Source organism: Lathamus discolor, chromosome 17 (genome assembly GCF_037157495.1).
Source record: "Lathamus discolor isolate bLatDis1 chromosome 17, bLatDis1.hap1, whole genome shotgun sequence".
In the NCBI taxonomy this organism is placed as follows: Eukaryota; Metazoa; Chordata; class Aves; order Psittaciformes; family Psittacidae; genus Lathamus; species Lathamus discolor.
The window spans coordinates 3464431-3489831 of NC_088900.1; the positions used below are offsets into that span (position 1 = coordinate 3464431).

The 25401-nt window shown below is 53.2% G+C and overlaps 1 protein-coding gene across 1 annotated transcript; it reads left to right on the top strand.

The window, feature by feature from the left end:
• Positions 1-168: 168 nt before the first annotated feature.
• Positions 169-25401, top strand: TECTA (tectorin alpha). Its single transcript, XM_065696910.1, has 25 exons — positions 169-669; positions 900-1290; positions 2765-2829; positions 4174-4307; positions 4914-5201; positions 8350-8487; positions 8852-9017; positions 10926-11338; positions 11638-12208; positions 12660-13252; positions 13706-14279; positions 15379-15989; positions 16314-16875; positions 18113-18312; positions 19343-19726; positions 20274-20560; positions 20651-20931; positions 21070-21180; positions 21503-21705; positions 21993-22156; positions 22313-22561; positions 22938-23100; positions 23325-23412; positions 23938-24054; positions 24344-25401. Exons 3-25 carry the CDS (start codon positions 2766-2768, stop codon positions 24442-24444), a joined length of 6462 nt encoding a protein of 2153 aa, XP_065552982.1. The 5' UTR covers positions 169-669; positions 900-1290; position 2765; the 3' UTR covers positions 24445-25401.

The following is a 25401-nucleotide window of genomic DNA, read 5'->3' on the forward strand; positions in this document are numbered from 1 at the left end:
CAGCACTTTGGGGGTGAACTTGCTAGACACACTTCTAGGAGCACCCAGGGTCCGGGGAAAGACTCCTGGGCTTCTAGGTGCTTCCAGTTTGGCTGCTGGCATTCCTGTCCCCTCCTGTCCTGATGGAAGGGCAGGGAGTATGTGTGTGGGTAGCACAGGGTTCTGCCGACTGTGGACTCCATCCCCTCTCGGCTGCTGCCCTGCCTGTCTCAATTGACATCAATGGGAATCAAATGAAAGCAGTTGGGATCTTTTCTTAGGCTACAGATGAAGAGCCTTGGTCTCTGTAACACAGTTTGAGGCTTAGAGCCTGCAGACCTTTGGCAGGTACCACTCTCTGGGGCTTATGGTGTTTCCCTGGCTGTGAGGGAGCCAGCCTGTCAGCACAGGTTGAAAGGTTCACCAAGCAGCAGCCATCACCAAGCCCTGAGGAGCAATAAGCATCCTTGGTAGCTGCTCAGCTCAGGTGACCATGGGTGTGGAAAGCATCCTCCCTCAGCCCATTATGTCCCTGTGGAATTGGAGGCTGCTAGAATGAAAATGGTAATAACATAGCAGCCCCCCAGTGAAGCTTTCCACTGGATCAAGCAGAATCCTTCCAGAGAGGATGGAAACAGGACCAGCAATGAAGCCGTCTCCAGCGGATCTGGAGAGAGCACGCTGCACTGGGTAAGTTTTCCCTTTCCCACCTGTAAAATCAGAAGTAAGTTACAGAAAGTAAAACTTGGATGGAAAAGTAACTCAGTTGGAACTCTGGGGCACTGCCTTTGAACACCGCTTTAAGCCTAGCACTCTTTAATGCTAATCCTGTAACATTATATAGATGGGCGTGCTTTTTCACTTACACAAAGGAGGAAGGGGCTCAGTTCTTTTGAGTTGGTTTCTTTTTTTCCCTTCAGCAAAAAGTGATGCTGAGCAGCACAGCCACAAGCCCAGCTCCGGCTCGCTGGCATTTCCATCTGAATCCACCTGAGGGGGGTGAGTTTTCAGGGAAGAAAGAGGCTTCTTTCCCTCTCCAGGCCAGAATCTGATCTGCAGATTAGCTTGCTGGTTATCAATAGAGGCAACAGTTGTGATTGCAACTCAACACTCCTCCAGCCCTGGAACAGCATTGAAGGAAACAGACTTTACAATTGCGAGAGCAAGGGGACTGAGACACCGTTTCAGTCATCGGCAATAGTTGGCAAAGGAGGACCGGGATGCATTCTCCATTGACATAGGATTTTTCCCCGGTCTACCAAGATCTGTCTGAGATTTCAGATTTAGATTGCTCCTCTATCTACAAAACAGGTTGGTAATTTTCTTTTCCATACCTAAAACTTTGTAGTTTTGAATGTGGTATGTTAAGTAGTACGTTCTGTATTGTCTGTCATGCTTCCCAAGCTCTTGTTCTTTGACTGCCATAGCTTCCTGTAGTCATTGCGTGCCCAGTCTCTGCTAGTGAATCCACAGTGACTCAGATTTATGATTTATGTAAGATTCTGTCATTCTCCTCTTGTCTTTCGAAGATAAGGAAATTGGTAAAACTTTTCCTTGGTGGATTGAATTTTTCTCAGTGCAGAAAACAGTTGCTGTGGGCCCGCGTTGATGCGAGTGGCATGCTGAGGAGCAGCAAAGCAGGGAGGAACCTTCCTACCACTGTGTTTCATGCTTTCTAAGCTCCTGGTAGTGGGAGACAAGTGGAAGGGATGTGCCACAGATGATGGCGTGTTCCCTGATGTAGTCCTGTGCTCTATGCATTATGCATGTAGGTAGGTATACTTGGAAGGAGTTGGATCTGTTGATCCCCACACGCAGTTGAGGCAGACCTATAGGGAGAACACAAAGAGACGCTAGATTCTGCGGGCAGTGTGTCCGCGCAACTGAAATGCATGGGATGTATAAAGGGGGAAGGCAAAGGTATTGAAACTAAGGCTGTACATAATGCATAGACAGAGTTTGTGTTGAAGCTGATCACGTACTTATCCGGCGGGCGCGCACATGCTGGGAGCACACGATACCTTCCTGGGAGTTCTACGTGAGCTCTGCCTGCATGTAATGAAGGGAAAGCGACAGGCAAAGTAATCAAAGCAGGTGTTTGAGCGATAGTTTCTATTGAATTAATAATGAGTAACAAATTGCATTAGGCACAGAAGGAATTAGAGCTGGCGCAGGATTTCGCTTTCATTTTCCCAGCCCTGTATCCGTTTCTCTCTCTGTCATTGATTCCTGTACAGCAAGGAGTTGCCCAGCTGTGTAAATGTTTGTGCTTCTTCCACACTTGTCAAAAATGGTGATTGTTGCGTTAGCAGCCAGCACAAAGCATCAGTTGAAGTGGTGCCTGAAGCCCCTTACCCAGGAGAGCACGCTTCAGCTCTGCATCGGCTCTTGTCTTTGGAGCAGTGCAAAGCTGTTGCTCTTGAAGTGTCCGTCCTCACGCTAGGTACATCAGGAAGGAATTGCTTTTGAACTGTCAGAACAGACAGCCCACGGAGAGCAGGGGCTATCTACAACTTGCAAACACTGCGTGCCATGAGCAGGGGCTCTTCCCTGTGGCTGTGGGCTTACTTTGCCGGTACCCGCAGGGTTATTTGCTGCTATCACCAGGGAAATCTCATTACACCACTGAACAGAGCAGGCATTTCTCCAGGGCCTGCCATGCGGGTGAGGGACATCAGTCTCTGAAGCATGCTCATGGCGGTGGCTTCAGGAAGTGATGGCACTCGGCATCACCCAGGGCTTCCCATTGATGTGATCGATGTCCGGGTTTCTTTCCTTCCCATAGGATGAACAAGCGATCATTTCTCGGGACCTGGGTGGCCCTTTTGGTGATAACTGCAGGGCAGCAAGGTGAGTATCTCCTGCCTGGGAGGCCAGCACTGGTCAGCTGTGCTGGGAAGTACAGAGAGCTTGGAAAACACACACAGCCCCTTGGCTGGTGCAAGGGCAAGACCCAGGCTGAACTTAGTGTTTTCTATGGGGAGGGAGGGACCACCAGTATTAAGGGTGGGTAATGTGGCAGATGTGTGCCGCCTGGCGTGGGGGCAAGCTCAAGAAATGCCCTCCAGGGCAAAAATCACAACCAGCGGGGGCCTGCTGGGCTGTTTGGCTGGATGAGGGGATGCATATTAAAGTATGGCAGTAGTGCTGAAGTTTCTGCTGAGTTTCCAGTTTAAAGAAGTAAAATGCCTGTCTCATAGCTAAGCCTCAGCTGTAATAACTCATCAGGTGCATTACAGCTGTGAAATGACTGATTTTACTAGCTAGCAGCCAGGAGTTTTGCTGTGGCCCTCTGGACATACCTGTGAAACCAGGCTTGCAGCTCGGACACCATCACACACCACCTCCCTTTATATCTGGTGGGGCACGTGTGTGTCTTATGAAGTCAGGATGCCAGTGGGTTAGGCCAGGCTTCTTTTTGTCTCCTTTCCCAAGGGGAAGCTGAAGCAGTTGAACCTGTGAAGAAGGGTTAGATGGAGACTCCCTGCTCCCAGGCAGGGAGCATCCTCAGGGTGACTAGGAGAGAGCTTGGGCAACACGGAGCGCTCCTCCTGCATCCGTAATGGGGCACAGAGCAAGCTGTCCTCAACCGGAGGCCCCTGAACAGTGCAGGGTATGGGCTAGGAAACCAAAGCATGTCCTGAATCCAGGTGAACAGAGCCAGGATTGTTCAGAGCCTCGTGTCAGCCAAGGTTGTATATCGTGAGTCCAGGCTACTGCTTTTCTATAGCAAAGAGGGGAGCAGGGGAAGGAAAACCCAGCAAAGTCCCCATTTGCTCTGTGATGAGCCACACCAGTCGCTAACTGGAAGGAACAGGCCATGAGATGACAGCAGAGATCAGGTAGGGGCTGCCATGGCAAAGGACACGTGCCCTAGGGCCAGAAGTGCATGCTTGCAACTCGAGGCAGTCGGTGGATTTAATTCTGGTAGAAAGTGTCAGGCTTGTACTGAAACACATCAAAACTTCTGAAATACCTCTAGGAGAGGCAATCATGTTCCCTGACAGTGCTTTTTAGCAGGAAAACCTCATTTTGCCAGCAAACTGTGGAGCTGTTGTGGCACATCCACACCGGGGAAGGAGGTGAGGGCAAGGCAGCTATTTTGCTCTTCACAGGAGGTCAATATCAGGGGATAGGCAACCCCAGCACCTTCCTGGCATTGCCATAAGGTCTCTCTCCTCACTCTCCTTCCAGCTCACGCCATGAAGAGTCTGTATCCGTTCTGGCAGAACGACACCAAAACGCCCAAAGTGGATGATGGAAGCTCTCCAGAGATCAAGATCTCCGTCCCGTTCGTCTTCTTTGGAGCCCCGTACAGGAGCGTTTATGTAAGTGAAGAAGCAGACCATCCCTTTATTCTTTTCCTTGCCATTAGCAGCTGCATTTTAAACTCTCTCCCTGTCATCAGGAATTGGAAGATTTATTAGCACCTACCTGACAAGTTCTTAGATTTCATGAACTGATAGGTTTTATGATTAAGAATGTCAAAGGTATATTTAATGGGCTAATGTTCATGAGGAAGGAATATAAAAGGCAATAAATTTTTTGTAGGTGATTAAATGGTACAGCAAAGCTAAGGCCTTGACACAAGGAACATTATTCCTGTTACATGACAAGAAATAAGAACATGCAGAGACCTGTAGGGCAAAACATGACTGCAATGGCTTGGACCCATACCTGAGACAAGGATGGGCTGCTGTGTTCTTAGATGAAAGCACAGCAAAAGCCTGGCAAAGGGGACTTCTTCCTGGCCCTGCAGCCACCCGTGTCATAGGCCAGGGTCTTTCAGTGCTGCAGAGCTGCTCTCCGAAGCTGGGTAAACCCAGAGCTCTCAGTACATAAGACACCTTCTGCCCCAAGTTACCCACCTGATAAACCAGCAGCTCTCTGCTCCCTGCAGAGGCTTGCTCAAACAGAAGCGGGTCTCCGTGCAGGTCAACAACAATGGGGTGATCTCCTTCAATGCCCTCGTCAGCCAGTTCACACCAGAAGCCTTCCCCTTGACGGACGGCCGGGCCTTCGTCGCGCCCTTCTGGGCTGATGTACACAATGGCATCCGGGGGGAAATCTACTACAGGGAGAGCACGGACCCCGAGCTGCTGAGGAGAGCCTCCAAGGACATCCGCAAGCACTTCAAGGGCATGTCCTCTTTCTCGGCCACCTGGATCTTCATTGTCACCTGGGAGGAAGTCACTTTCTATGGAGGAAGCAGCACGACTCCGGTAAGAGCCATCTGCTGTGCTTCTTGATGGGTGGTGTTTGATGGTCGAGGTTATCTATACATGGATAAAGCTGTCTTGGCCTTTTTGCATGAACTGAGTCGCTTTGTGTTCCTGCTCCTCAGTTCCCTCTTCTCTGTGCTGTGGTATGGCACCTTCATTTTGCCTATGCTTCTGCAGCGGTAGAATAGAGCTGTTTAGGCAGGAGGCTACAGGGACCTCAAGCAAAAGTCAGTTATAATGGAACCAAAGTTTTGGCATTGAACAGTAGCTATGTCACAACATAACCACTCAAGGCTCCCACTTGCTCTTGTGCTGGATCAGTTCTGTCCACTGAAGGGGTGCAGGATAAACTGGTGATGGAACGAACAGGCTGCAGAGGTGGAGAGGTGTCCCTGCCCATGGCAGGGGGTTGGAACTAGATGATCTTGAGGTCCTTTCCAACCCTAACTATTCTATGATTCTATGATGCCCTTAATTTTCTTACTGGTCAGAATCTTCTGCTCTGTGCTCCCTTCTTGCTCCCTTGAGGCTGGATTTTGTAACTTGCCCTTCCCTCCCCACTGCCCACTTCTATCCAGGATCCAACGTGAGTTTGCTCTGGTTTGCACCCTGAGCTCACCTTGCATTGCCCCAGCATCTTTGCAATGAGCTTTGAAACAAGCTTTGCTCCTTGCCTGTATGAGGAGGGAGGGCTGCTCCAACAGAAAAGGAGCAGGAATCTGTGGTAAATTAAGTTTTGGAAGTAATACAGTTTCCAAGGAGCTGGAGAAAGGAAAGAGAAAATGGGAGCTTTAATATGTATTTATTTAGCAAAAAAAAAAACCCTTTTCCTTTCAAATCATGATGCCTTTTTCTGTGGCAGAGGCTGCAGTGCTCTCTCCAAAGCACTAATCCAAGAGGGTGGTGAGGGCATCTATAAAAGGGCTGAGTGGCTGTTCTATTCAGACATTGAAAGGGAAAAGCCAAAGGGAATACTGATGGCATTTTTGTGATGACAACTGGCCTGCCTGCATTGGTGGCCTGATCCAGGCTGACCAGAGAGTTAAAGTCATGGCAGCTCCTCTACTTCCATACAAGTATAAGACATATCTTGGAGTTTGGAGACAGCAGTGTGATGCTTTTGAGGGCATGAACAGCTTTTAAAAGCCTAGTTAACATGTGAGCTGCAGCCACAGCTGATGTCAAGAGGTCCATGCCAGACCACCAATGTGTTGCTGGTAGGGACCCTGTGGAAGCCTGGGACACAGATAGCGAGCGAAGGATCACTGCTGTTGTTTGCGGACAGGGTTGTTTAGGATTAGCCTATGTGCCAAAAGCTGTCGTCTTCTGTCTCAAGGAGCTGGCTCTGATAATCAGTTCAGTTCTTTTCCATTTGCTAGAGAGGCTCGAGATTTAATGCATATATTTTGCCAGTCCTGGCAGCGCTTGCAGAAGAAAATAATACATATATATATATTTGCAGACAGCAAGCAATATAGAGATTCGTGTATTGCCTGAAGAATTACATTTGCAACACAATGCAATTTATTTTGTTATAGAGCAGCCTTCCCGTTCAATAGCAGCCAGGGCTCCGGGTTGGCACGTGGAGCAGCACGATGCAACTTAAGCAGGGAATTCATCGCAGTGCAGAAAAGCTGCAGGAAGCAATTGTGTGAATGTGGCCTCGGGGACAGTGCCGTTACTGTCCCTCAATGACACCTGAGCAAACGGGCTCAGTTGTGAGAGTCCCGTTAGGTGGTCAGGGTGCTCTCAATGTGTGTTTGACTGTGAGCACCACACGTTGTAAACCTCCTGGTACCTGCTCAGCTCCACCACCCCCTAAGAGGCACCTGAGTGGAGGGAGCAGTGTTTGCTCCGTTGAAGAGCTGTTGTTGTACTATCAAAGTGATCTTGCTTTGTGTTAGCGCCTTCTGAGCTCATGGCCATGGGAAAAGGCTTGGGAAAGGTGAGCAAGCGTGCCAAGGTGGTGAACGGGAAACCAGACATAGGCAGAATCCCAGGGAAAGGATGCAGGAACGGAAATGATGGCTTCCCCTTAGCTTGCGCTCCGCTTGCTCTGGTGTGAACGGCACCGTTTGCAGCTCTGTGAAGCAGCGCTTCCCACACCTCTCACTCTCTCTGACAGCTCCTACAGGCTGCTTTGCCTCCCTTTTCAAGAGCCTAATGTGCCTTGGAAGTGACATCCCTTGTGGCATGCAAATAGTGAGCGCAGGTCCCTGGGCTCACCTTTAAAGCTCTCTGCTTGCAGTGCTTGGGGGTTGCTGACAGGGTAAGCCCCAACACTTTCTAGCACGAGATGGTTCCATCAGTGTGTTCTCCCATATCATCTGTGTTTCTGTGGCTGTATTTCCTTCACAGTTTGCAGTGCCCAGGCTCCTAGTGCTGCTCTTGAGTAATTGAAAGGGGGCAGCCCGTGCTTTCTCCTCTGCTAAAAACCTGCTCACTCAGAGGCAGAAGGAGCAGTTATTTACCATGGCATGGTCCCAGTGCAGACTGGTGTAGGCTGGGCAAGGACGGGGAGGGCAGGGAGATGCAAAAGGCAGAGAGATGTATCCCAGTTGGATCTGCACAGATAGAGGGGGTATCTCAAGGGGAGAGGCATCTTCTGACCTTGGGGTTATCTTCTGAGCCTGGGGCTATGTCACCCTTGTTGCCTGGCAAAGCATATTGTCCCAGCCCGGGGCCTAGGCTGGCAGTCATCTGAATGTGTCTAGAGTTTGGGGGGCCAGAAATGCAGAGTCATTTTAAGGGAAAGGAAGAATGAGCAGCAGCTTTAGCAGGTACCAAGGGCATCTGTCAGCCAAGCAAAGCAGCTCATAATATCCATGGCTGACTTGGATGTAATGCACCGTTAACAGTGTTGTAGGATGTGAACGTGGAAGGGAAGCGGGTAAGATAAGGCGGTGAGGAATGAAGCTAAGATAGGGTAATGGAAGATAACAGATCCTAACAACCCCAATCCTGCCGACCGCTTTTCCCCACGAGCTTATTCTCATGCTGCCATCTATTGGCGTTAAGTTGGATCTAAGAAGGTCTTCTCCTGCAGCGTCTCACCCAGATGATGCTAGAGATGAACGTGTCAGAAGGGCAGGTGAGCAGCGAGAGCAAAGCAGCATCACCTTGTGAATGTGCCCATGTTTTTCAACAGGTAAACACTTTTCAAGCTGTCCTGATCACAGATGGAGCGTCCTCTTTTGCCATATTTAACTACCATGAGATCAGCTGGACCACAGGGACAGCCAGTGGAGGGGACCCCCTAACTGGCCTCGGTGGGGTGATGGCCCAGGTGAGGCTCTCACTCTCATATCCACATCTCTGTTGAGCTCGCAGATGGCTGCCTGTAGCTTTCCCAGTGTATTTGAGCACACTCAGTCCCTCAACATCTCCAGCACTGGCCTTGCAAGTTCACTGTTGGGCACAGGTGACGAGTGCTCCATGTATATATATGTGTATATAGGTATGTAAATATACATCCATAGTGCTTGTAGTACCTGTCAAGCTTTTCACTCTCATCCAAACTACCTGAAAACTGAAATCTCTGAAAAGAGACTTTAAAAGTCAGGAGTTATTGTGGGGGACAGAGGAGTGTGGAAATGCAGCATCACTTTACCAAAGATGTGTAATGAAGTTTGCTCTCTTACTTGTTTTAGGCTGGCTTTAATGGTGGGAATATCACCAACTTCTTTAGCATCCCCGGCTCCAGAACCCCAGACATAGTCAATATTGAAGAAACAACCAACGTCAATGTCCCCGGGCGCTGGGCTTTCAAGATAGATGCCAGAGAAATAGATCCAGCCAACGGCTGCAGCCTGAGAGGTAAGGGGGAAATGGCATTGCCCTTTTTCAGGTTTGGGGGACTGTGTAGCAAAAGGTAATGCTCTTGGGGTGCTGGTGGAGAGGTGCTTGACTGCTTAGAGCCAAGGCATCCCCTCAAGCTGCAGCTGTTGGGACAGAAACACCATGAGCAAGGTCTGAGCTGCTGCATGCAGCACACGATCACCTGGCAAAATAAGCTTTGGTGCTAGGTTGTTTTCCTTCCTGGGATTTTAGTAACATGGTACTGCTGTAAGCCTCCATTTGTGGGGCCCAGAAGACCCTAACCCAAAGTCAAGGGCAGATGGAGCCTGAGTGTGTTGCCCTGCCACTGATTCTTCTCTGTGATGCTGATGGCAGCAATGGGAAAGATCTGGGCGCAGCAATTTCCTCTTGCCCCCAGAGTAGGAAAGCTCATGGTGTACTCCCATTTCTCTTGTTTCTGCAGAAGAAAATCGGGTTCTGGGGGCAGGAGAAATGCCGTGTCCCTGCTCATGCATGTGACATTGACAGCATAAGGATATAAAGGGATTTATAGATGCCCACAGTGACTGCACAGGGGCTCTGCTGCAGAGACATTATTGCATTACCATTTGATAAGTAAAATGTCAGGAGCATCAACTTTGATCCAGGAGTCCTTCTAGCAGGAGAGGACTGGCACTTGCCAAAGGACACTGGACATGTCACCATTGTGAGACATTTGGCCTCTCTACGGTCAGGGACTGTACTAAAGAAGGTCCATGAGGCTTCAAGGGTCTTAGAGCCCATGGAGGTTTCAGGTCCCACTGTTGCAGCTACTGACCCCAGGAATAAAGGTGAAGGGGCTGAAAGCCTGTCTCAGCTATGTGGGTGATGAAGATGGACAGACCCACCACTGGATGTGTGTTTCACAGTCCTCTCCAAGAGGTGATGCAGTGTGTGGCATTGGTAGCAGTTGTGTGCCCAAACCCACACCAGGAAGGTTGGCACAGGAGCCCTCACTAGTGGGTCTTGCCAAGGAAAGCTGCTGTTTGTTGCAGGGAAGCAGAAAGTAGCTCTTATTTTTGTAGCAGGCAGGGAAGAGAACAAAAAGTTTAGGAGAGGTAAATTCAGGCAACGCGCACGGTGGAAGCCATGCACATGAGAAGTGTGAAAGGCAGCCATATGGAAGAGAGGGAAACTCTCATGGGTATTTGCCACCCTTGTTCTCCCGTCTTCTCTCTGCCTCTCATGTCTCTCACCAGACAAACCTGCCTCCCTTTATAGTGCCGCTGTGTAACAAGTCTGCTCAGTCTATTGCTGTGTGATCACTCATCATTTCCTGTCGTCACTGGTGTATGGTGTGGAAATTACTTATCAACAGCTCTTTGGTTTCGTAACTACTATGAGCATTTTCTGAATGGGAATAAATTGCTTCTGGGCAGCTGATGGCAGACTCGCACTTCGACTGGCGAAGTTATGTGAATGGAGGAATTGTGGGGATGGCAACAAAGCTGAAGGATGACACAAGTACAGTAACAGTGCTGGAAATGGCTTCCACAAGGCACAAGCTTTACCAATGGACTCTCCCTTTCAGGAAACAGCACAAATGGCTTGTGTCCTGCAATACTGAAGCACAAAGAGGGTGGTAGGTGTTGAAAGCAGGAGGAATAGCCTTCAAGTCAGCCAGCCTGCTCAGGGCAGCACTCGCACCATCCCATGGACTTGCGGCATGGGCAGTACTTAAAGAGGGGCCACACTGTAGATTGAAAATGAAGCTTGTGATCACAGTGCTTTGCTGAGGGGCTCTTGCTGAGAGTCTGCACAATGAAAGCAGCCAAGAAGCCCACAGCAGGATGCTTTGGAGGGCTGGCAGACCCCTCTGAGGACTGACACGGTGCGGTTCAAGTCTGTTCTTTTTAGCATGGTTTTTTTCCATCTCTGTCTTTCTAGGGCAGTTTCTCCATCAAGGGGAGATCTTCTGGGACAACGCCAACTGCACCACCAAGTGCCGCTGCCTGGACTTCAACAATGAGATCTTCTGCCAGGAGATGGCTTGCGGCCCCTTTGAAGCATGCGAGCCGAAGACCAAGTTCTTCCAGTGCGTGCCGGTGGAGAGCAGCACCTGCGTGGTGTTCGGAGATCCACATTACCACACCTTCGACGGCTTCCTCTTTCACTTCCAGGGTTCCTGCTCCTACCTCCTCACCAGGCAGTGCTGGCCAGGCTCCCAGCTGCCCTACTTCAACGTGGAGGCCAAGAACGAGAACCGAGGCGGCTCCTCCGTCTCCTGGCTGAGGGATATTTTTGTAGAGGTCTACTCGCACAAGATCGTCCTCCCCAAGGGCAGCTTTGGGAAAGCAAAGGTAAGAGCCCCACTGAAAAGGCGAGAACTTGCTGGGTCAGCTCCTCCTAGGTGGTAGTGAGACTGCATGGCAGCCTGGAGAGCATGGGACAGCACTTCTGGGCCCTCTGCATCCCTCAGGGACTGGGCATAGGGGACATCTGTGGTGGAAAATACCTTTGGCTTACTGATGGCTGTCCTCCTGCGCACGTCCCTGACACTAAGACCCCGTAACAGGGCTGTACATCTCCTGCCTGTGTCCCAGTATGAGGGCTCTGCTATTTCATGCGCTAGCTTAGTGTTTTGGTGTTGTTCCCACAGGTGGATGACTTGGTGGTGTCCCTGCCCATCTCTTTGGAACTGGGTGCAATAAAAGTCTACCAAAGCGGCTTATCCACAGCCCTGGAGACTGACTTTGGCTTGCTGGTGACCTATGATGGACAACACTATGCCTCCGTCTCCATTCCGGGCACGTACATCAACGCCACATGCGGTCTGTGTGGCAATTACAATAAAGACCCTGAGGATGATGCCCTGCGTTCAGACGGGAGGTTGGCCACATCCGTGCCGGAGCTGGGCGAGAGCTGGCAAGTGCCACATCCCGAGCGGAAATGCTCATCCGGGTGCTTGGAGAACTGCAGCCTCTGCGACGCTGCCACCGAGTCGCTCTATTTCACCTCTGAATACTGTGGCTTCATCAACAAGAGTGGTGGGCCGCTGTGGGAGTGCAGTGCTGTAGTGGACCCCACTGCCTTCGTCCACAGCTGCGTCTATGACCTTTGTGGTGCTCGGGATAACGGCACTGGCTTGTGCCAAGCCATCCAAGCGTACGCCGCAGTGTGCCAGGGCCTGGGAATCTCGGTGGGAGAGTGGCGCACCCAGACGGGATGCAGTAAGTGTTTGTGTGCTCGGGCCGGGAGTCTTCCCCTCTGGAGCAGTCTACCCAGCAGTGCGTGAGATGAGGGGAGAGAAATCCAGGGGAGGGAGTTGTCCAGGATGAAGGCAGTCAGATCAGAGCCAGTTGGTCCCTTCTCTCCATGGCATCAGACTCTTGCACCAGTGAAACTTGGCACGCATCAGCCATGATGAGTGATGGAGGCTGGACCAGAACAAGGACACTTGTGTGATTAAATAGCTGTGGGTGACTCAGTGGCTCTGGGGCTGTTTTGTGAGATGAATGGCCAGGGAGGCACAGGAGAGAAGTGGAGGGGGCAATTCTAACATCAAGCTGGGCTCCTGGGTCACTCTGCATTGTCACTGCTGTGGATCAATAGGAAACAGGTAGCTCTGAACCATTCTGTAACGTAGTCCTCCTGTTGTTTGTCTCCCCTCTGCACCCACAGTGACAGCTGTGCAGTGCCCAGAGCTCAGCCACTACTCAGTGTGTGCCAGCAGCTGCCCTGCCACGTGCTCAGACCTCACGGCCCCACTGGCCTGTACCTCCCCGTGTGCCGAGGGCTGCGAGTGCAATGAGGGCCACGTCCTCAGCACCGACCGCTGCGTCCCCATACACAAGTGCGGCTGCGACGTGGACGGCCGGTACTACGCCATCGGGGAGTCCTTCTGGGCAGTGGCAGACTGCACAGTGGAGTGTCAATGCGAGGAAGGCGGCGAGGCCAAGTGCTTTAACACGACCTGTCCCGAAGGAGAGGTCTGTGCCATTGAGAACGGCTACCGGGGCTGCTACCCCAAGCGGGAGACTCTATGTTTAGTGGGGCAGAACCAGGTGCTGCAGACATTTGATGGTGTTGCCTTCCTCTACCCACTGGAGAACTCTTACACGCTGCTCAAAACCTGCACTGAGAAACCCGACTTCATCGAGGTGGACATCAGCCAGAAGAAGCCCGGATCTGCTCCCAATGGGCCACGTGTGGTGAGGATCCATGTGGTTGGTCAAGAGGTGAAGATTGGAGGCACCAGCCTGTCAGAGATCAAGGTAAAGGTGCTGCCATCAAGGTGGTCCCTCCCAGGGCCGGGTGGGGAGGCAGTAGCTCACAAGTGTGATCCATGTCCCTTTGGAGAAGGGCTTCTGAGTCTATGGCACTGGTCTATTCCCCCAGGTTGGCACCATGGTGGCACTTGGAGGAACCCTGTGTGGGTCCATGGGAAGGTGCAGAGTTGTCACAGCGCTGTTATTCTGTTTGCTTGCTGTGTCAGCTCTGGGGACTACTGCATTGCAGTTGATTCCTGCAACTTGTTTTTATCCTGGAAGAACATTCTCAATGGGGCAAAAAGCAAGGAAGCGGCTGTATGCCCTCACTCAAAGGCAGTTCTGGGTCTTGGAGGCTGGCTCCAGGTCATGACACGTGTATTCAGTGTGGTGTGGCTGGCAGACAGGAGCAGCCATGCAGTCACATAACTCGCTCTGAAGATGTGCTTGTTATTGTAGGTGAATGGCTATGATGTGGAGCTGCCTTATTTCCACCCCTCTGGCCGCCTGGAGATCTACCGTAGTGACAACGGCACCGTGATGGAGTCAGAGGGGCTCCTGGCCATTGGCTACTACGATTCAGGCCTCCTGGAGATCCGCCTCTCCACCACCTACTTCAACTGCACTGGAGGCCTGTGCGGCTTCTTCAATGGCAATGCCAGTGATGAATTCTGCCTGCCCAAGGGCAAGTGCACGGACAACCTGGAGCTCTTCCTGGAGAGCTGGACCACGTTTGATGAGATCTGCAATGGGGAGTGCGGGGACCTCCTCAAGGCTTGCAACAACGACTCGGAGCTGCTGAAGTTCTACAGGAGCCGCTCCAACTGCGGCATCATCAACGACCCCACCAACAGCTCCTTCCTGGAGTGCCACAGCGTGGTCAACGTCTCAGCCTACTACAGGACGTGCCTCTTCCGTCTGTGCCAGAGCGGGGGCAACCTGTCGGAGCTGTGTGACTCGGTGGCACGCTACGCCAGCGCCTGCAAGAACGCAGAGGTGGACGTTGGCCAGTGGAGGAGCCACAGTTTTTGCCGTGAGTCCAACAAAGCTTTTAAGTATCCAGGGTGGGGAGAAGGGGATGCAGACCCCACCGACCTTGGGTGAAGTGTTTTTGGCAGGCGCTTGCGGGTGTACAGAGGCAGAGCTGCTTTTCTTATGGGATGTTGTGGTGTTCAGGCTCTCCCCTGCCTCCTCTGTCATTTCTGGTGGGTACCCCGGACCCACAGTGTGCTCCTCTGTGGCCATGTTGGGAGACACTCAATAGGAGAAGGGCTATTTGGGGGGTAGGCCCTGACAGCACTAACGGCAGCATTAGACGTCCGAAGTCGTATGAAGGGGGAGGGACAGAAGTGCCTAAACGTGGCACTCTGGGACAATTTTCCTATTCTTTTCCCTACCAGTCAACCAAAGCTTGGCTTTGCTATAGAAAGAGCTATGCCCAGTAGAGCTTTCTGCTGTCAGGGAGCCTGGCGCATACAGAGCATGTTCTCATGTAGCCTATGGAGAAGAATTGCAGTAGGAATGAGTACGTGTCACGAGCCTGAAGGCAAGGCAGTGCCACCCTGTGTACTAACAATAGCTTCTAAGCTGTGCTCGTGCTGGCAGAGACAGATTTCCCAGCGAAACTATTCCAGGGTGGCATTTCGGGAGGCATCACAAGTTTTATGATGTGGTGTAGGAGCATTCCAGAGCTGCAGATGGTGTCTGACAGTGCTGAATGCCACCACCAGAGGATCATTTGAATAACGCTTGATTTCAGCTGTTGCTATAAACTTGCCGTTGATGGGAAAACACAATTCAGAAGTGAACGTGAAAAATCCCCAGTGTGGAATTCCATGGTGGGGAGGCAGCCCCTGTCTCCACTGTGGAGGTTTGAGGGAGGCATCTGTTCAGGAGCCCTTTGAAATAGAGAGAGGAGGTGTTGGTCAGCTCATAGTGGCACAGGGCTGTGATGTGAGGAGGGTGCTGCAAAGGGGATGGGAAGAACTGGTGATCAGCAAGGTGCTGGTTTCCCTTCTTGCTTCCCCTTCCCCCAAATTGGTCACTGCTTATTTGTTCCCATCTTCTGCCTGTTCCTCCGTCCCATTCTGCTGGAGCTGGGAGCTCACATTCCACGTTTGTCGGTCCTGCAGCGCTCACCTGCCCGGAGAACAGCCATTTCGAGGAGTGCATGAGCTGCGTGGAGACCTGTGAGACCCTGGCCACGGGCCCCGTGTGCACGGATACCTGCGCAGAGGGCTGCCAGTGCAACGAGGGCTTTGCCCTGCGCAACAGCCGCTGCGTTCCCCGTGGGGAGTGTGGCTGCAACTTCGAGGGGCGCCAGCTGGCCACCAACCAGACCTTCTGGATGGACATCGCCTGCCACTTCCTCTGCTACTGCAACGGCTCCGACAACAGCGTCTACTGCGAGAACGTCTCCTGCAAGGATGATGAGTACTGTCTGGAGGAGAACGGCCTCTACTACTGCCACGTCCGCACTGACGCCTCCTGCATCATCTCCGGCTATGGGCACTACCTGACTTTTGATGGCTACTCCTTTGACTTCCAGAGCAGCTGTGCGCTGGTCCTGTGCACCACCATTGCCTGGCCAAGGGCAGAGCGCTCAGATACCTTCCCAGCATTCACTGTCACAGCCAAGAATGAGGATCGGGACACTTCTCTGGCTCTGTGGGTGAAACAAGTCGAAGTGGAGGTCTTCAATTACAACATCGTCATCCACCGTGCCTACAAGTACACTGTGCTGGTGAGTATGAGGCCACAAGGACTGTGATTATTTTTCCCTGCCATAGCTCCCAAACTGAGGAGCGATTCCCTAGGCACAAGGCATTGTATGGCTTGCAAGGTTTTCTTGAGGATATAGAAGTGAATACCCTTGGGCTCGTCCCTAAGATGCTGCCTGGCACAGCTTTTGGGAGGGGGCTTACATTTTGGCTGCCTTGTTTTGGTGTATAGGCAAGGCCAGCAGGGGCCTTGCTCTGAGAGTGCTGAGCTGCCCTCATTCGTGTCCTCTTGCGGCAGCTCAGACTATCAATCCCACTCACGGTGCATCTTGTTTCCTTCCCCGCAGGTCAATGATGAACGTCTCTACCTGCCCCTGAAGCTGGGCCAGGGCAAAGTGAACATCTTTGCCTTTGGTTTTCATATCGTGGTCGAGACTGACTTTGGGCTGAAGGTGGTGTACGACTGGAAGACCTTCCTGTCTGTCACCATCCCGCGTGGCTTCCAGAACCTCACCTATGGCCTCTGTGGCCGATACAATGGCAACCCAGAGGATGACCTAGTGGTTGCAGGCGGTGCACAAGCTGCCAGCATCACCGACTTTGTCCAGAGCTGGGTGAAGAGGGATGCATTCTGCCGTGTGGGCTGTGGTGACCGCTGCCCTGCCTGCGGGAAGGTGGAAGGCTTCTGGAAACCCCAGCAGCTCTGCAGCCTCATCCCAAGCCAAAGCGGTGTCTTTGCCAAATGCCACAGCAAGATCAGCCCCAGCTTCTTCTACAAGAACTGCCTCTTTGACACTTGTGTCGATGGGGGAGCCATGCAAACAGCCTGCAGCTGGCTGCAGAACTACGCCAGCACGTGCCAAACGCAGGGCATTGCCATTACGGGCTGGAGGAACTTCACCTCATGCTGTAAGTGTCGCCCTGCGACCGGGTTCTCCTGCACTAGAGGTGCTTCCTGGGGTTGTCCACTGTAGCTCAGCCTGTAGAGAGCTCGAAGAGCACCACGTGGAGCACCAGCAGTCACCCGTTGCCTCTAGGCCATTGACCCAGACGTGTCCAGGGTCCCCATGGTCACTGCTTGGAGATGGCCTTGGGGATCCTCTTTTACTGCCAGATAAGGGGCCCATCAACAGAGTGGTGAACTAAAGCTATACCAGTAGGGCTGGCAGCTTTTCCCTCCCATGCTTGCCACCTGAGGCAGAGGTACGGTATCATGTCTGGGGCACCGTGTTCTCTTGGAGTTGTTACTAACTGCGTGTGGTATAGGAGGAGGAGCAGAGATGGAAAGGGAGAAGCCTCAGGTTCAGAAGGTATCAGCCTCCCTCTCCATTGTTAAATGAGATCAGTCGGTTTCAAAGCCAGGAGTACGTGTTTGCTCTAATGAAGCCACAAGCTCCTGTCAATAAGATTACGATGTGATGTTCAATTAGGCTCCTGAGGGCGGGGGACACAAGCCTCCCTGGCAGCTGATCTGTCTGGCAAATCTGATGGGAAGCAATTGTCTTTGCTAACAAGACTGAAAATTAAATTCATGTCATTGTGCCTTCTAACAAGCTAAACTCATGGCTCAGAAGGCACTGCTCTCACAGGGCAGGGTGCTGAGGCTGCCAACCAGCACCCTGGATGCCAGGAATTACCCCTGATGGGGCACAGGGAGAAGTGTCCTGCTCAGGCATGGGCAGCATCCCTTGCAGGCTTCACACTGTGAAAACGTGCCCTGAAACATATCCCTGTATAGAGAGCACAGAGGCTCGGTACGCTGCCTGAAAGGTGCCAGGGCCAGCATGAGCATCCCTCCTGCAGGGAGTCTGGTCTCAGAGAGCAAGCTTGTTTGTGGGAGAGCAGGGAGCCAGGGTGCAGGACTTCAGAGACAGTGGTGAGTACAGAGAAGCGTTGGGCTACATCGACTTGGACTATGCAGCTGGCAAGTGGCATAGGACAGAGGGATGAAGGCTGCCTTCTGCCTTCAGTTGCATGCCCAGGAGTTTCAGGTCCCTCTCTGGGTAGTGTTGCTATGTTGGCAAGGGAGTTATACACCCAGGGACGCTGACAGCAGGGATTACAGCCCCATGTGAGGCTAGCTGCCTGGTTGGTCTTGTTCAGGGAGCTGATCTATCATCTGTTTTGTCCTCTGGTACCTTTGCAGCCATCAGCTGCCCCCCCAACAGCCACTACGAAAGCTGCGTGTCCCTGTGCCAACCTCGATGCGCTGCCATCCGGCTGAAGAGTGACTGCAGCCACTACTGTGTGGAGGGCTGCCAGTGTGACCCTGGGTACGTCCTCAATGGCAAGAGCTGCATCCTTCCCCACAACTGCGGCTGCTACTCCGATGGCAAATACTATGAGGTACGCTGCTCGTGTCCTTTCCTCGAGGCTTTCTCCCACCCTCATTATGATATTTCTGGGCCCTGAGCAGGGATGGTGATCAGGCCAGGCTGGTACTGAGTGTCACAGTGAGTCTTTGCCAAGGTCATAGCCTCAGTGCTCTGGAGGGACAGGTCCTCTCCTTCACCAGCATCGTGCACCCATGGCCATGTTTGGGGATTGCTCTGAAGTCTGGTGCTTTTGCACTGAGCAAGAGTGAGCAGAGAATAAGGAGCAGAACAGGTAGATATGCATTGACTGGAGGCAGAGATAGGTGAAGTAGGATCCATAGAGAAGTCCATGTGGGTTGTTTGCTGAGGCCAAGCTGTCCTGCAGTGTCCCAGGTCCTCCTCTGAACTGCGGACCGTAATCCCTGTGTTAAGGCTGGGCTTGCATGGCCACTCTTTTTGAACTCTGGTGTGAGGAGGGCCAGCATGGGAAGCCTTGATCTGAGGGCCTATGGGAACTACATTTCCTAGATGAGTGGGGAAAAATGGTAACTCCACAAGGCAAGAGCCTGGTACCATGCTGGTGATAGAAACTGAGGTTGTCGGTGAGGGACGGGATGATGCAGTGGCAGCACAGGGCTCTCACAGGTCTAGGGGGTATGGGGGTAGAGAGAAGAGGGATGTCCTTCCATAGTGTGCTGTGTAGCGAGTTTTTCTGTCTGGCAAAATCATCCATAAAGAGCCAATATTGGGGTACTGTCATATGGGGACCTTAGCAGATGGGTTGGCAGCCAGCAGGGTGCAAGAAAGGGGTGAGGGAGTTATTTAGCTTGCTGTGGTTTTGTGCATGTATGAGAGGCGAGGGAAGTTGTGGTGGCAGGGGAGCCAGGCAGTTGCCTCATGCCTGTGGGTCTCAGAGATGTTGCAAGGTAGGTGCAAGCTGCCAGCGTGTTCTTTGCACCTTTTCCTCTGTCCTCGTTGCCAGCTCTTGCTTGCCCAAGTGTCCGCAGAGGGTAGGGCAGAGGTCCGCAGCCCTGCTGGCCTGTGATGGGTCCCTCTTTCAGCCCAAGCAGCTCTTCTGGAACGGGGACTGCACCCGTCGGTGCCGCTGCTTCCGACGCAACCTCATCCAGTGCGACCCGCGGCACTGCAAGTCCGACGAGGAGTGCGGGCTGCGCAACGGCGTGCGCGGCTGCTTCAGCACCCGCAGCTCCTTCTGCCTGGCAGCGGGCGGCGGTGTCTTCCGCACCTTCGACGGGGCCTTCCTGCGCTTCCCCGCCAACTGCGCCTTCGTCCTCTCCACCATCTGCCAGAAGCTGCCCGACTTCTCCTTCCAGCTCATCATCAACTTTGACAAGTGGTCCTCGCCCAACCTCACCATCATCTCCCCTGTGTACTTCTACATCAACGAGGAGCAGATCCTCATCAGTGACAGGAATACGGTCAAGGTAAGGTGTTGGCAGGGGCGTCTGCCCCCTCCAGAGCAGGGACATGGACTGTGGGGAGCGGGATGCCACATAGGGCCGCACGACAGTATCTGTGAGAGCGCTGGAAGGCTCTGTCAGTGGTTTTATGTCTCAGTTGAGGCAGCTGTGGAGGTTTGTAGTTGTATGCCCATCCAGTTCTTGGTGGCACGGATGAAGCTGTCCTTTTGGCAAAAGGTACAGATGCTGCAGCATCACTCAGTCTCTGAAGGGCACCATCTGTGGCCTTTTCCTGTGAGTGATGAGTACCAGGCTAGAGCTTCTGCACATAAGTAGGGTTCCCTTTATGGCACAGCTTTGTGGGGGCATTTAAGGGAGGCAGTGCCATCAGAGTGATCCATCAGGTTTGGAAGAAGGAGGAGGAAGATACGCCAGCCCCTGGCAAAGACAATATGGTGTGTTTTCACAGCTGGGATAGTGGGAGGTAGTCATGGAGCCATCTGTGGGCAACTCACATTTGTGGGCAGAAAGGATGGCAGGGTCACCAGTGCTGTTTCCTCTCCCACATCAGGTGAACGGCAGCCAAGTGAGCATCCCTTTCGTCACGGGGCTTTCCACCAAGATCTTCAGCCAGGAGGGCTTCCTGGTCATCGACTCCAGCCCCGACATCCAGATCCGCTACAACGGCTTCAACGTCATCAAAATCACCATCGGGGAGCGGCTGCAGAACAAGGTGTGCGGCCTCTGCGGCAACTTCAACGGCGACCGGACGGACGACTACGCGACGCTGCGGGGGAAGCCGGCGGTCAGCAGCGTGGTGCTGGCGCAGAGCTGGAAAACCAACGGCATGCAGAAGAGGTGAGCGGTCGGACGGCCCTTCCCCGCTGGGCGGGAGCGGGAGCGGGGCGGCTGCGACGGGGGCCTCCGCGATGTGTCCGGTGCCCACAGCTGCAACGAGCTGCAGTACTCGCAGTACACCGCCTCCTGCGACAACGTCCACATCCAGGAGCTGCAGAGCGACAGCTACTGCCTGAAGCTGACCGACATGAAAGGCTTCTTCCAGCCCTGCTACGGCCTCCTGGACCCATTGCCCTTTTACGAGTCCTGCTTTCTGGATGGCTGCTACAACCACAAGAGGGTCCAGCTATGCGGTTCGCTGGCTGCTTACGGCGAGGCGTGTCGCACCTTCGGCATCCTGGGCACCGAGTGGATCGAGAAGGAGAATTGCTGTAAGAGAGCCAGGGTTGAGGGATCCGGGTCCCATTAGGACTGCAGGCGGTGGGAGGGGGGTGTCCTGTGGTGGTTGGAGGCACCTGCTTTACCGTCTGAGAGTAAAGATCGTGTTTGTGCTGTCTTGTGCTGTTTAGCAGGAGTGGTGGAAGATCCCTGTGTAGGAGCCGACTGCCCCAACCGCAGCTGTGAGCTGGACAACGGTGGGGAGCTGTGTGGCTGCATCGAGCCCCCACCCTATGGAAACAGTGAGTCCTTTGGTCCCGGCTGCAGGGTCGGCACCGAGCAGCGCGGGTGCATATTCGGCTGTTGTAATGATGAGGCTTTGGGAAGGGGGGTTCTGGGAACCAGGACGTCTGCTAAGATGGGGTTTGTGACCATTCAGGACGGGAGCAAGGAGTGGGTTTTCTGGAGTGCACGTTATGGGCATCTCTGACTCGGGAGCACTTTGAGCAGCAGGGATGTCAGACAGGGAGGAGATGATCCTGGCCCGTTTCTGGTGGTGGGGAGGGGAGCCAGACCTGTGGTGCCATATGTGGTGATGCAAAGCTGTTTTGTCTTCTCCTCTAGCCACCCACGACATCATTGATGCGGAGGTGACCTGCAAAGCTGCCCAAATGGAGGTGTCTATTTCCAAGTGCAAGCTCTTCCAGCTGGGCTTTGAGCGTGAAGGCGTGCGGGTCAATGACCGCCACTGCCCCGGCATCGAAGGGGAGGACTTCATCTCCTTCCAGATCAACAACACCAAAGGCAACTGTGGCAATCTGGTGCAGGTGAGCTAGGCACAAAGCACATGGACTTAAGGAGCTCAGTTCCAGGGTGAGGGCATTGAGGTGTGCATCAGTGAGTGATGCTCAGGAGGTACTTTGGGGTGGGGGTCAGGAGTGAGGACTAGCCTAGCAGTTCTTAGTCCTACCATATTGTACCCTTTCTGGCTAGAGGCAGCAGTGGGGCAGGGTGCCCTCGGTGTCACACAGCTCATTTAGGGGCTGAGGCGTTCATTAGGAGCAGGGAAGCAAAGAAAGGTAATCTCAAATGACTCCCTGCATTCCTTCTGCAGTCTAACAGCACGCATATAGTGTACAAGAACACGGTGTGGATCGAGAGTGCGAACAACACGGGCAACATCATCACTCGGGACCGGACCATCAACGTGGAGTTTTCCTGTGCCTACGAGCTGGATATCAAGATCTCCCTGGATTCGGTCGTGCGGCCGATGCTCAGGTAGGAGCCAGGATGAGCTGCATAGTCTTTCTTGTTGCAGAGACACAGAAGCACATAAGCAGAGGGGGACATGGCGAGGGTCCATGGCAAGGCACCAAGTCGGGGGTTCATAGCCTTTCCTCCATCCCAGCTGGTATGTTTTTTATTGATCATTAGTGTGATTAACCTGACGGTGCCGACACAAGAAGGGAGCTTCACCACCAAGATGGCCCTGTACAAGAACTCGTCCTACAAGCACCCTTACCGGCAGGGTGAGGTGGTTCTCACCACCCGGGATGTGCTCTACGTGGGGGTCTTTGTTGTCGGGGCTGATTCCAACCACTTGATCCTGATGCTGAACAAGTGCTATGCGACCCCGTCACGGGACAGCAATGACAAGCTGCGCTACTTCATCATCGAGGGAGGGTGAGTGGCCATGGGCCAGGCTGCCCAGCATGCGCTGTTGGCTTTTGGTGTGGTGTTATTTCACTGGGGAGGGTGCTTGAAGGGGTATGGTTGTGTGATGGAGTCCCAGCTGCGGATAGAAGCAGGCTTCCTTGTGTGGCCAATGCCATGGACGCAGGGCTTCTCTATGTGACAGGGGGATGTGGCTTGAGGGGAAGCAGGAGTACGGTGAAGTCAGAAGTGCTTGAGAGGGGACATGCTATAGAGGCAGGGCACAAGGCTCTTGTCCAGAGGAATCAGGCACAGCAGGACACATGGCAACGGGCCTTGTGGGGGACAAGGGCAGCCCTCAAGAGAGCATCCTGATCTTAGGAGGGCTGATATGAGCTTTGCACAGGTGCCAAAACATGAAGGACAACACCATTGGCATAGAGGAGAATGGGGTGTCATTGACGTGTCGCTTCCACGTCACCGTCTTCAAGTTCATTGGGGATTACGATGAAGTTCACCTCCACTGCGCTGTCTCCCTCTGCGACTCGGAGAAGTACTCCTGCAAAATAGTAAGTGGGGCAAGGGCCAAGGGGTGGGTGGCTCGCTTTGCAGTGGCCGGAGATGCTGGGACCAGGAGGGTCGTGTGTCCCTGTAGGCACTGGGAAGAAAGAGTGCTCTCTGAGCCTGGTCCCTGGGTCCCAGTGGGCTGACCGGAGGGGAACAGAGAGGGGCTGGACATGAGCAGAGAGTGATGGAAGCAGCATTTATGGGGATAAATAAATTCCCCACACAGAACTGCCCTCAGCACACAAGGATGGCCGGCACGTTCGCTGAGGAGACCAAGGAGCAGATCATCTCGGTGGGACCTATTAGGAGGAAGCGTAAGTGTGTGTAACCCCAAGGAAGGCTGCGGGGGTTTGTCTGCCATCGTGCAGAGCCTGGTGGTGTGCCACAGGGTGCCCAAGGGAAGGATGCTGGCCAAATGAGTGTATGTATGTGGGCCACATTAGGGGTCTGCATTGCTTGAAAACGTGCTCGTAGGGGTCTGTGGCCGTCACAAAGGAGATGGCAGGATAGCAGGGCAGGTAGTAAGGGCAGGGAGCGTTCTGTTTCTAGCCGTGTGGCCCCATGCTTTGGGTGTTCGTGTGTGTATTCCACTTTGAGGGTTGTTAGCGTCAGATTAGATGCAGTTTTGGGGTCATGGGGGATGACGAGAGCCTAGCCACATCCTAGCATCTTTCCCATGTCCATGTAATGGGAAGGTGTATCCAGCAGGTAATGGGCATGTTTGTGTGGGCCCCATTATTATAGGAGCAAGTGTGGGAGTGGGGTCTTAAGCAGCCAAGGATTGGGGCTTGGGGTTTTGGAGCATCACTCAGGTGTTCGCCTTTGCTCTTTATGCCCAGGATCAGACTGGTGTGAGGACAATGGAGGCTGTGAGCAGATCTGCACAAGCCGAGCGGACGGACCCCTGTGTAGCTGTGTGACGGGGACACTGCAAGGGGACGGCAAGAGCTGCAGGGGCAAGTACTGGGGATGGTGCCAAAGGAGTTGGGCGAGCGTAGCCCCCTTTACTGAGGGGCTGTAGGGGTCAGTAGGGTGGTAAACGCGGCTGGAATGTGCAGTGTGTCATACATATGGGGGATGCAGAGGGCGGTGAGGTGGATTCTCACCATTCGCATGGAGAAGAGGTGCTTGGTAGTGCAGGACCGGCGCAGTTTGCAGGACAAGTGTGGCATCTGAGGGATGGAGGTGCCCAGTGTGCATGTGCCAGGACAGCAGCTCATGTGGGGGGTGTCGTTGTGTTGGCAGCCTCCAGCTCTTCAGAGGAGCACCGTGCTCAAGCAACCCTTCTGGTGGCAGCCCAGCTCTGGCTGTGGCTGCGCGCAGCTCTGCGGGACCTGACCTCGTAGGCACGGCTCTGCCACCCAGCCAAGGACTGTTCTCACGTCAGCCTGAGTCTTTGTAGGGTAGGAGACAGCACCCGCACAGCGGCCAACAGCTGCCGACCCATCCTCCTACACGGAAGCAACAGAGGGACTTGACCTGGAGAGAGTACGGCCACGGACATGAAGATGATGGCATGTGGCAGGAGCAGCAACAACATCAAGGCCAAAGCTTCATGTTTGCTAGCATCAATGTAGGAGTTCTTAGGGGGGGCTTTTTTGCAGGTTTCTGGCATCAGTATGGGACTTGAGAGGTTTCTTTGCAGGTTTCTGGCAACAAAGTGGTACTTCAGAGGGTTTTATTTCCAGGCTTTCCCTACCTATAGCATGCACTGTAGGTGGCCCACACCCCTGTTGGTAGCATGGGGTGGGCTGAAATGTGTGCTGTCCCCTTGCACATGGGGTACTCATCATCCTCAGGAGCTGCTGTCAGTGCCTTGTGAGTGCACGGACTCAACCAGAGGTAGGTGTTGCAGTACGGGTTGTGGGCTAGAGAAGCACAGCATCATTGTTGGATGTCATGATGCTTCGGAAGCATGTCACCCTTTGGCTCTCCAGAGCAGAGCTGTTGTTGAGGATGCAGTGGAAAGCTGAGCTTGTCCCTGCCGGTCTGGGAAGCTCGTTACTGTGCTGTAGTGGTGAAACGCCAGTCCCAGTGTTTGCAAAGAGGTGTTTTCTGGTGGGCAGGAGTGAGAGCCAGAGGAATAAGGGATGGAATTCCCTCCTATGTTTGTGTAGTGTGCCGTAGGCAGAGGTTTTAGAGGGCGAGAGCAGGGTCAGGGTCCACTGGCATGGGGTGCCTGGTGGGACAGTTGTGAATGGCCCTGTGGGGGGGGCTGTCTGTCTGTGTTGGTGTTTGTGTCTTATGTTTGTACTCAGTGACACGGCTGCGTGGGAATAAAATGTGTTGTAATCCTTCGTAAA